Raw genomic sequence first — 12567 nt, 5'->3', positions numbered from 1 at the left:
TTTGCACCAAAGCCCTACACTCTGTCAGCTAAAATGTGCACCAGTTATTCTGAATGATCAGGAACCATTACAACACCTGCAGCAAACTGAAAATAAATGCTAGAATGTATGTGCTTCAGTACAAACAAGCCTGACATTCATTTATCAACAGAGAGCTCACGCAACCATTCATTCATGACATCCGTCACAAATGAGTTAAGCCCCTGGGGAAAGGTGATCCTAGATCTGGGCACTCACCCTCTCCAGAGTGTCCTTAATCGGCGGGACGGGCAGGCAAGGTAAAGACGTCTGATAGCTGTATAGGAGAGGCTTCCTGCCAGACATCAGGCGCACCAGGGTCTGAGAGAGGTGAGGGAGGGAGCATGGACGGGAGACGGGGAGGATGGACGGGAGACAGGGAGGATGGACGGGAGACAGGGAGGATGGACGGGAGACAGGGAGGATGGACGGGAGACAGGGAGGATGGACGGGAGACAGGGAGGAAGGACGGGAGACAGGGAGGATGGACGGGAGACAGGGAGGATGGACAGGAGACAGGGAGGATGGACGGGAGACAGGGAGGATGGACGGGAGACAGGGAGGATGGACAGGAGACAGGGAGGAGAGCAGTGTGCTATTACTTCTGGTACTCATTTCACCACTGGACGTCCTGGTTGCAACTATTTTACAACCCCCTTTCCTAAAAAGTTGGGACGCTGCGTAGAATGAAAATGTTTTTTTTGTTTTTGTTTTTTGTTTACCAAAATATATTCAAGTTACAGTTAAATATAAAAGTTGGGCTTAAAGTGCAGTCTCTCAGCTTTAATTGGAGGGTATTTGCATCCAAATTGGAGGAAGGGTTTAGGAATCACAGCTCTTTAATATGCAGCATGGTCTTTTTCAAGGGACCAAAAGTAATTGGACAATTGACTCAAAAGCTGTTTCATGGACAGGTGTGGGCTATTCTATTGTCATTTCATTATCAATTAAGCCGTTAAAAGGTCTGGAGTTGATTCCAGGTGTGGCATTCGCATTTGGAAGCTGTTTCTGTGAACCCACAACATGCGGTCAAAGGAGCTCTCAATGCAAGTGAAACAGGCCATCCTTAGGCTACAAAAAAAGAAGATATAGCAGGAACATTAGGAGTGGCCAAATGAAACGTTTGGTATATTCTGAGAAAAAAATTATGCACTGGTGAGTTCTGCAATACAAAAAGGCCTGGACATCCACAGAAGACCACAGTGCTGGACGATCGTAGGATCCTCTCCATGGTAAAGAAAAACCTCTTCACAATAGCTCTTTACTACGCAGCCATGCTATGGTAATACCTGTGTCACCTCTTACAATACTATGAAAGCAACTGGGAACTGATGAGACCAATTGCTGTCATTTTGAAAGTGAAATTGGCATTGTCTTGCTGAAATAAACAAGGCCTTCTCTGAAAAAGAGGTTGTCTGGATGGCAGACAAAACATCTATGAGACATTCCCCCAGGTGTGGAATGTCTCACATGTCAAAATGATCTAATGCCGAGACGCTATACCGACACTCAGGGTATGCACAGCTATGTGGGGTAGTCGTTAAAGACACAGCCACTCACATAGCAGACAGATCTAGGCTTGCCTGGTTCTTTTTCTTGTTTGGAAGCGGGCTTATACCTTTTATTACATTTCACCCACCCATAACCCACACATCCATCAACCACTCATCCATCAACAACTCACTCGTCCACATATCAGTTTTGTAAGAGAAACCTTCATGTTTGGGGTGAGGCATACGAACCGGTCCCCCCGTTGTACCTACCACCCAGAGTTTAGTGGTGGCAGAGATGTGCCCGTGCTGCTCAAACATCCAGCGGTGGTAGGAGAGCAGCAGCTTAAGACAGAACCTCAAAGTCAGGATGAGAGACAGCCACAACAGGGTGCTGAACACCAGCACGGACACCACGGTCTGGCCCTGCACACTCAGACTGCTGAGGGGAATGAAGGGAGACAGAAACATACAAAAGACAAAACACAATGTGATTTGGTGTGCAACAGAGGCGTTTCTTATACCAGTAATTTGGTGACCTCTACTGGTCAAATGGAGTACTAGATTAAACGCAAACGTGTTTCATGCAGTATTAAAAAATCTAACTATGAATCAGATCTTAATCCTACCCTAAACTCAATAATCTAACTACCTAACAAATCTTAACTCAACCATAACCCGTAAGCCTGCAAAATCATTAAGAAAATTCCAGATTTTACACTTTCAATGTTTTCATGCCAGGACATTTTGGAGAGTAGGTAAACAAGTACACAAACACACACCTTATATTTAGACACTGAATGTTGCAATTGAAGAAGTGTGAACCTGATGACATACTTAACACTTCCAAGCGCTATGGAGAGTTTGAGATTGTTTGCCTAAAATGCCATTGCAACATTCAATCCTTCTGCCACAAATTGTTTAAAAGCATGATAATTTGGCAGCATGTTTGGTTGTGTTTGATATGCTGAACTTCTCACTTTCATATGTGCAAAAACATCACATAATGTTAAAAAAAAATTGTTAAAAACAACAATTACTTGTACAGTTAGGTCTGAAAATATTGACCCTGAATACATTTTCATAATTTTGGTCCTGTACACCACTACAATAGATTTGAAATTCAGCATTAATTCAAAGGTTTGAACAAAAATATCATATGATTTAGGAATTGCAAACATTTCAATACACAGTTTATTTCAGGGACACAAATGTAATTGGACAAAGTAACACAATCAGAAATACAATGTACATTTTTTAAACTTTGCTAAGAATCCCTTGCAGGAAATGACTGCTTGAAGTATGGACACATGGACATCACCAAACACTGGGTCTCCTCCTTTGTGATGCTTTGCCAGACATTTACTGCAGCGGTCTTCTGTTGTGGGTCTTGATGCCTTAAGTTTTGTCTTCAGCAAATGAAATGCATACTCCATCGGGTTGAGATCAAGCATGCATTTCGCAGTATGTTTTAGGTCATTGTCCATTTGTAAAGTTAAGCGCCATCCAATTAATTTAATTGAATTTGGCTAAATCTGAGTGGACAAAACATCGCTATACATTTCAGAATTCATCTGGCTGCTTCTGTTTGGTCACATCATCAATAAACACTAGTGACTGTTGTGGAAATTTCTTATACAATGTATTCTGATTGTATAAAGGATGGAGTCCCACTGTTAAGATAGGTACAGGAATGTGTGGGATCTGGTATTTGCATAGGGGACATCTATTGTCTGTCCAGATGGAGATCAATGGGTTTTAGGACAGGATAGGAGAAGATACAACAGGGGGCAGTAAGGTCAGTTGGCCCCTTTGGGTAAACACTACATTAGGGCAGGAAGGATAAGTTGGGGGAAGATAGCATTTGATAGAACAAAGGAAAGGTGTTTGATTGACATGAAACAGATGGCAGCATCTTACCACACCCCTTTTTCCTATGTGATATATACGGTTGAATGAGCTATATTAGTTAGAGGCTCCTCAGACGATTATGTTTGCGTAAGCGGTTGACGCGTCTCTCATAATAGTCTCTGTGCATAATAATTAATAAAACGGTTATGATGTACAAAGAGAACTTTGTCTCTGTGTCCCTTACTCCGAGTGTCGATACATGGAATTACCATCACATGACCCAGTGCCATTGGATGCCATGTATGCCTGTGCCATCACACGGCCTCCCATTCTTTTGGCCCAGGTTCATCTTAATTGAATTTGTTCAAAATATGCTTTTCCAGAACTGGGCTGGCTATTTTAGATGTTTTTGGCAAACTCAAATCTGGCTTTGGTATTCTTGAGGCTTATAAATTGTTTGCAACTTGTGGTGAACCCTCTGTATTTGCTCTTTATGGTAGACTTGGATAATGATATGCCTACCTCCTGGAGGGTTCTTCACATAGCTGGATGTTGTGAAATAGTCACATCATACAATTATTCAATTGAATTCAAATATGTCAATGCTACCACTAGAAAACTGAACCTGTCGGTGTCATCCAAAATTCTGTGATTCTCTTTCGTCTTAACTGTTTATTCCTCTAAAAATTGTGGGCAAAATATTTTTGATTAATTGAACTAAACTACACTGCTCAAAATAATTAAGGGAACATGTAATCATCACAGTATAACACCAAGTCAATTAAACTTCAAGGACATCAATCTGTCCAGTTAGGAAGTATAAGTGATTGTCAATCAATGTCACCGTTTTTTTTAAACAGCAAGACAACCCCCAGAAAGTGAATGGTTACGCAGGTGGTGGCCACAGACAATTGCTCTCTCCTTATCCTTCTTGACTGATTCTTCTCTAGTTTTGCATTTTGCTAGTGTCCTTGTCACTACTGGTGGTATGAGGCGGAACCTTCACTCCATTCAGGTTGCACAGGTAGTCCAGCTCCTCCAGGATGGCACTTCCATATGTGCCATCACAAGAAGGTTTGCTGTGTCTCCTAGTACAGTCTCAAGTGCATGGACATACCAGGAGATGGGCCATTACACAAGAAGAGCTGGACAGGTTCGCAGAAGGGCTTCAACCCAGCAGCAGGACTGGTATCTGCTCCTTTGTGCAAGGAGGAACAGGAGGAGCACTGTCAAAGCCCTACAAAAAGTTCTCCAGCTGCCTACGGGTGTGCTTGTTTCTGACCAAACTGTCAGAATGAGGGTGGTATAAAGGCCCAACGTCCTCTACTGGGACCTGTGCTCATAGCCCAGCACCGTGCAGCTTGATTGGCATTCGCCAGAGAACACCAGAATTGGCAGGTCTGCCACTGGTGCCCCGTTCTCTTCACAGATGAGTGCAGGTTCACACTTATGGAGTTACCTTTGTTTCAATAAGAACAAACAAAAGTATTAGTATTGCAAAAAAAATTATAAATATTGAAAGCAAAACATAAACTAAACAGTATTGAGATCAAAAATATATATTAAATCATGGTCTGGGGAGGCGTATGCTTAGAGGGTCGCACAGACCTCCACATGCTAGCCAACGGTACCCTGACTGCTGTTAGGTACTGGGATGAAATCCTCAGACCCATCATCAGACCTTACGCTGGTGCACTGGGTCCTGGGTTCCTCCTGGTGCAGGACAATGCCTGGCCTCATGTGGCCAGAGTGTGATGGCATGTCCTGGATGACGAAGATATTGATGCCATTGATTGGCCCTCATGTTCCCCAGACCTGAATCCAATTGAGAACCTCTGGGACGTTATGTATCAGTGCATCTGACGCCACCAAGTAGTGCCACAGACTGTCCAGGAGCCCTGATCCAGGTCTGGGAGGAGACCCCCCAGGACACCATCCACTATCTCATCAGGAGCAAGCCCAGACGTTGTCGGGAGTGCATCCAGGCACGTGGGGGCACATCAGTCACACTATGTGTTGCTTTGATGAAATTCAGTTGGAACAGCCTGTGATTTCAGTTGTTTACTCACACAGGACCAACAGCCCACCCCAAAACAAATATGTTGTGATGTCCACCGTCGCTGCAAAGACGCGATCCAGAGCTAAACCACGGAGGTACTCCTTCTCGCTGACCCTAACCCTACCGCTGAGGAGTTTCCCCACGGTCCAGCTCCGCTTGGTCCTGTTGTGGTGAATCCTTCTGTCACACTCAGGGAGAGGCAGGACACCAAGTGTGGAGCCAGAGGAAGGAAACCTCCTTCTAATTGCTTCTTCACATAAACAAAAACAATTAAAGCTGCGAGCAGCATTTCAGGGGGCCAAGCATGGCACAGGAAGCATCTCACTGCATGCTCTCACTAGAGAAATGTTTTGCAATGCCGCTAGTAGTCAGGATGTCCAATCAGAGGAGAGGAAATCAAAATAAAACAAAAAGACCTTGAAACCAGAAAAGGAACCAGACAATCCTAGTTCAGCCGATTAGGAGGGATGAATATTGTCGCTGGCAGGTTTCAATCCCTGGTTTTCTATGTGGCAGACTGTCTTTAATCATTACACTATTCAAACAGCAGAATGTAACTGTTACCTCAGCCATTAAATTTTTGCTGAAATAACGTGGACAAAATAACATTTATTAACGGAACTAAAGAGTAGTCTTGCACAAAGACTATATAGCTAATAACTATACATCCCACTTATAATGAAATCAATGACTCCAATCACTCCATGGCTGGTTCCTTTCTTTGGAAAACAATAACAGCATAAAAGGGTCACGTAATACAATTATTCTCGCGAATAAATGAAAATCATGGTATTTCAGATATGTATTGTGGAAAGGAGTGGAAAAGCATTTATGAGATATAGAATTTGGAATGTCAAACTGGGGGTCACAAAACTGAAGGACCGGGATGTTCCCACTACACCACAGGGGCGGCTGGCAGACTGAATAGTCTCATCGGGTTGTGATCTGTAATACCCGAAATAGCACACACAGATGCATATTTTGAAAATCCACCAGAAACATTTACAATAATCTAACTTTTAAAGACAATGGTCCAGTCGTCCTTTACACAAATTTCCATCCAAATCCATTCAGCTGTTTCGGAGGAAATGTCGTTTAAGTGTGTTTTTGTCAACGGCAAAATCATGAGAAACATCGGTTATGTTTATAGCGCCACCAAGCGGTATTTCTGAATGGGAGTTTTCCTGTCCATTCCTAGCAGACACATTAACGAGTATGATTCGTTTCGTAGCTGTTTGATGTTCCATTTGGGATTAATGGACGTGTAAATTCATAGACCCGCCCAGCTCAATTTCATTCGCTGATTTCGGCCATACTATTTGAGATATCAACTTTCCTTATATAACTTTTAAAGATAATGGTTCAAAGGTCCTTCACACCAAACGGCATGCAAATCCGTTCAGCGGTCTCGGAGGAGATGTCATTAACGTGTTTTTCACCAAATTCAAAATGAAGGAAAATCCAAGGGGCGAATTTGAAAGACCCCAGATACTTTTTTGGTCAGCATGAGAAGGGGTATATCTGGAACTTGGTTGTGTGTCTCTACGACATTCGGTTCATGAGATCTGAGCTTCACTTTTTCCATTTTCGACTGACTGCTACAGCGCCACCATGAGGAGTATGGGTACCGTCTACAATCAGGCAAAGTTTGGAGCGTTTTGAACCTGAGGGGACCGAGCTATGGACCTCTGAATATGGCCCTGGAGAATAATAATAATAATAATAAAATGTACATAAAAGGGTTCCAGCAACTTCGTTGCTTGGCCCCCTAACTAAAGGACAGGCAAACCGTGAACTGAGGCATAACGCACAAACAATGATCCAAGACAAAGACCAAAAAGGGCAACTTAAATAGACCAGACATTGGACCACCTAAACCAAGTAACTATCCCCATGCCTCAGTCCCTCACTCTACCCCTCCCCATCTGTCCATTCCTCAGTCAGTGAGTCAATCAGTCTCCCTCCCGCTCTCCCTTACTGTGTGATGGCAGGCAGGTCGTGAGAGATGTAGCGAGTTACCTGACAGGTAAGTGCTCCCGGATCTTGGCGATGAGACCCATGGAGAGGTCGGAGCGTGTGTACATGGCGGCCAGTGTGGCTATGAACACAAACAGCCAGGAGGAGGGGCTGGCAGGGTACACCCCTTTGATCACCCTGTTCTGTCACCACAGAAGAAGAATGAATGAAAAAAGAATGAAAACAGATATTAACTGTTACGACACTATGGTATTGGTCAGAATACATCCACTAAATAGGATATCAACTGGTAGGACATAGAATAAATATAGATAACCCTAACCCAACTGGTAGAGAATATCCTATCCTAAAATTAAGTCAAATACGTTCTTAAAAGTTGCCCTTACAATGACATCACTGCATCACTAAGGGAACAGTCAACATGCTGACTCAACATCACACGCAGCGCTTGATGTCCTGAATCAACTCGTTTCACTTATTTATTGTGGCCACTAGATGGCAGTGATATACCAATGCTCTCCATAAGTATTGGGAAAGTGTTACAGAGCAGTTTTTTCTTTACTCCTAATGTTTGGATTTTAAATGAAATGCATTTTGTGATGTTCAGATTCTCAGCTTCTATTTCAGGGTATTGGTGCATACATTGGTTTAAATGTTTAGAAAATACAAACAATCCCTTTGTTTCAGGGCAGCAACAGTACTGGAACAGATTCATATGATGCACAAAATAAGCACTATGTTCATTATGTTGTAGCACATCCTTTGCATCCAATAACTGAAGTCTGCAAAAAATGTACCCCCCCAAATGCTAGGTATTTTCTCAGGTGAAGCTCTTCCAGGCCTGTAATACAGCCATCTTCAGTAGTTTGTTTTGAAGCATTTATGCCTTACATCTTATCTTCAGCACGTTAAACTAACATAACCAATCAACACCTTTCCACTTTTTGGCACTGAAATACTACCTAGTTGCTATTACAGTATGTTTGGGGTGCTGTTTGATGAAGCGCCGTCCAATGAATTAGGAGGAATTTGTTCATACTGTATGTTTCTATGCAATTTGGAATTCATTCTGCTGCTGTCATCAGCAATTCCAGTGGCGGCCCCACAAGCATAAACTATATCAGCCCTTTCACCTTATTATACAACTGAGGGGGTGTGCCGAGACAAACTTATTGTTCTCCACACTTTCTCTGGCAAACATTTGAGTACATGTTGATTATTCACATTTATAGTATATGTACATGTGCTAGATCTACAGCTTGACGGCTTTTGCTCTACTAAGGAGTAAAAAATATATGCTCGGCTTCAACTAGTTACGTATCCTGGTGTTTAGGGTCATCTACTTTCCAAGTACTTTGTATCATACCAAAATCATGTCTCAACTGTGAACTTAACTTGTTACTCGCAGACTGTTAACAGTTCAACCAGGTTTAAGGGACAATTTGTCATTGTTTAAGAAAATCTGTGCCAAGTTTGAAAGGGAGTGGTTCACTTTTGCTAGGCTGTTATTAATTTGTGAAAGTACTAAAGCCTCTCCATTTGGTTCAGTAGACTGTCCCCGAAACAGTTCTGACATGTTATTCCAGAAAGGAAAGAGAAAAGGCTTCAAACCACTTCGGCACCTGAGTATCTTCCTGTGGCTAACTATTATTACAAAAAGAAAATCTGACATCATTTGAACCGTTTGTATCTTTTTCAACAATGTGTGCGTTCTCTGTCCCTGTTCACTACTGTCCGTGTAGTCCTTCTACAGACCCGCCCCACAGCCACAACCCTTTAATCTTCTAATCTTGTGTTCCCTGCAGCACAACCCATGTGGAATACCTCTGGTCTCTGGCCACATTTGGAACTGTCGGCCTGACTATGCTACTCTATGGGCTTTTGGTCTTTTGGCCTTGACAGAGACATGGATTACCAAAGGAAACTCTCTCTTTATCGGTGTTCTGCCATAGACTCTCACTGTCCCTTTTCCACCCAGCCAGTTCATCCCTCTCATCCATGCCCAAAAGACCCACGGTGAGTTCACAGTACAGGGCTTTTCAGTCCCTCTTTGCAACCTTTCCCTACATCTATCTGCAGCTAAAGGCAATTTATAAGGCTTCAAATGTCTTTGTCTAACCCCAAAAAACTCTCCCCACACACACAGACACACATCACATACACAATCTTTCCTCTCTGCAGACTACTTTGTGAATCTCCCTGAAATGCAGGTTGTTTACATCTGCATCTCATTCAGTCAGCCTATTGTTTTATGGTTTCTCACACCAAATTTGTGTATGTATTAAATGCTTTTCCCGCTCTCCAGATGAATCTCTGCAACTACTGTCCAGTCATCAGACAACCTGCCCCCTCTACCCCACCCTCTGACCCTTTCATACATCTACCTTTAAAAATACATCTGCTATACTGTAATATACCTATACTACTAAACATTCTTTAGTGGTTTGTGTATGTCGTTACTGCAGTAAGTGCAAACAAAACAAATAAGATATCATATCAAAGATAAGCTATCATAAGATCAATGCAGTCTTAAATATGTTTTCTTACTGTTGGTTTTTTGGGCCATTGGCCAGCTGGGGCACAGGTTAAGTTAGTGTGTGCAAGTAAAACATCCCTTAAGGCATGTGATGGTGACGCAAAGCCACACCTGTTTGTAAAATCTTGCTTTGTAGAGATGTGGTAAATGCATGTGGCAAACAGAAAACAAAAATCTCAGCCTGTCAAATTTTTGATACAACAGCATAACCAAGACTTTTCAAAATCCATTTCAGAGGTAAACTTGCAAATGACGAACATATGTCTAGGTCATGGCTGCTATACTCCCTATTTAAAGGTTTTGATTTGAGTGTGCATTCTGAACTGACTACTTTGATCACAACCCTGACAAAGACACCATAGCTATAATTTGGCTTAACTGTTGGCTAAAACACAAGTTGGCAAAAACACCTTAACGTACATATAGGCTTTTTTTGCCTTCTCTGGTTGTACATATTCTCTGCTACTATTGGGAATTAAAATAAGGTTTTATCCATCCATCAAAGACATCTAGGATTCTGAAACTCAACTAGTTGAGTACTACAGCTACAACAGCAGGGAACATAGGGAAGTGACACTGTCGGGAAAAACAATTCACATGGCAGACAAGTTCATGAATCAACATGCCCATGCACAGCTGTTTCGTGAGTATTAGTGTATTACACATTAACATGCAGCTGAATCATAATCTGTGACAGCCATTGAAAATAACAGAACATGAGCAAACACAAACATTCCCTCATCAAACAAACGTGCACGTGAACACTCAGGAACACACCTTCATGCGGCTGATCCTCTTCTTCCAGGAGCGTAGGCCAGAGAGGTAGATCTGGGAGAGGGCTTGGTATGAGAGGCGCAAGTCGATCCCCTCAGGAGTGATGGTGAACTGGAACGCAACTGCCTGGTGGGCCTCTGCCATAGCTATGGAAACACAACAGCGGTCAGACACTACAATCTTTCCCAATTTAATAAAGTCCCATTCACAGGGCCGTTACACTTGTAGTCTGGAGACACAGATTAGTCACATGCTGTCACATGGTGTGCTTGCGCCAACTCTATGGAAGTATGACTGCAGAGTCCTATAAAATGATCTACCGTACAGAAACTACAGCTGTAACTATCACTGTGGACACCATCACTGTGGACACCATCACTGTGGACACCATCACTGTGGAAACCATCACTGTGGAAACCATCACTGTGGACACCATCACTGTGGACACCATCACTGTGGACACCATCACTGTGGACACCATCACTGTGGAAACCATCACTGTGGAAACCATCACTGTGGAAACCATCACTGTGGAAACCATCACTGTGGACACCAGACCATGGTAAGATTCAATAATTGGTTGTTCTTGAGTTGTAGTTAGACATAGTCTTACTATGAAAAACTATGAAAATCCCTAGTAACACCAAATGATTGATGATAAGGTGACCAGCGCATCCCAACTACAATGAAAAAACCTGATACTTACAGATCTACATGAAGTGTCTAGGTGGATGTATGTTAAATGTCTAGGGGGATGTAGGTCAAGTGTCTTCAGTAGGTGGATGTAGGTCAAGTGTCTTCAGTAGGTGGATGTAGGTCAAGTGTCTTCAGTAGGTGGATGTAGGTCAAGTGTCTTCAGTAGGTGGATGTAGGTCAAGTGTCTTCAGTAGGTGGATGTAGGACAAGTGTCTTCAGTAGGTGGATGTAGGACAAGTGTCTTCAGTAGGTGGATGTAGGTCAAGTGTCTTCAGTAGGTGGATGTAGGTCAAGTGTCTTCAGTAGGTGGATGTAGGACAAGTGTTTGGGTGGATGAAGGTCAAGTGTCTGGGTAGTGTTTAGGCCTGATGTGGTTCCTGAGCTGAAAGCGTTGCCCTCCCCTGATATAGATGGAATGCCTAGACATCATGTTCAGACTTCCTGTCTGTGTACATCCACACCATGCTTCTACCTGTACAGTAATTAAGCTTCTCAAAGCTAACAAAGGTGTCATACATTCCATTGACTGTAAAGGTGACACACACACACATGCACACGCACAAAAACAGGGGTAAAGTTCACTGGCATAGCTTACTGCCATTGTGTGACTGTTAACATCAAAACAACAGAACAGAACAAATTCTGCTGCAACTATTACATTACATGAGACCTCTGTTATGTGTACATGTACACACACAAAGCATTTGATGATTGTCCTATATATCTTAACACATGAGAAAACAGCAAGTGTTCACATGTATTCAATCAAACAATGATGTAACAGTTAGCTATGTCAACACAATGTTGTCATCACAGCCTCTCCTCCTGATTGTTGCATATTTCTCCCTTCATTTCTAAAGGGTTTGCATTTCTCTTTGTCTTCTCCACCTGCCTCTCCCATAGTCCATGTACACAGTAAGAGATAAAAATATATTTTAGCAATGGCAAGTAACCAAATTTTTCATGTCAGTGAGCTGTATTTGATTGAACTGAATTGAGAGAGAGAGAGAGAGAGAGAGAGAGAGAGAGAGAGAGGGTGAGAGGGAGATTAAGGAATGCAGATGCAAAAGGCCATTGGCTGTTTAAAATAGGCAACTTCATTTATAGTCAGAAAGAATGCATTGAAACACACACACACAAACATTTACACACACACACACACACAC

The 12567-nt window shown here is 42.6% G+C and overlaps 1 protein-coding gene across 3 annotated transcripts in view; it reads right to left on the bottom strand.

Annotated features, from left to right (window-relative positions):
• Positions 1-12567, bottom strand: part of cpt1cb (carnitine palmitoyltransferase 1Cb) — a 66502-nt gene that overhangs the window by 49718 nt on the left and 4217 nt on the right. For 2 of the 3 annotated variants that reach the window (XM_020051176.2, XM_013131859.4), the window contains exons 2-5: positions 10709-10851; positions 7438-7577; positions 1782-1950; positions 238-339 (exon numbers count right to left, since the gene is read on the bottom strand). In XM_020051176.2, the coding sequence (XP_019906735.1) occupies positions 238-339; positions 1782-1950; positions 7438-7577; positions 10709-10849 (552 nt within the window). In that variant the 5' untranslated portion in view covers positions 10850-10851. The remainder of the gene's footprint in view (positions 1-237; positions 340-1781; positions 1951-7437; positions 7578-10708; positions 10852-12567) is intronic. The other variant, XM_020051177.2, reaches the window with a different exon arrangement.

Source organism: Esox lucius, chromosome 11 (assembly GCF_011004845.1).
Source record: "Esox lucius isolate fEsoLuc1 chromosome 11, fEsoLuc1.pri, whole genome shotgun sequence".
Classification (NCBI taxonomy): domain Eukaryota; kingdom Metazoa; phylum Chordata; class Actinopteri; order Esociformes; family Esocidae; genus Esox; species Esox lucius.
Note: the sequence above shows the minus strand (reverse complement) of the source record. Positions and strands in the feature narration are given on the sequence as shown.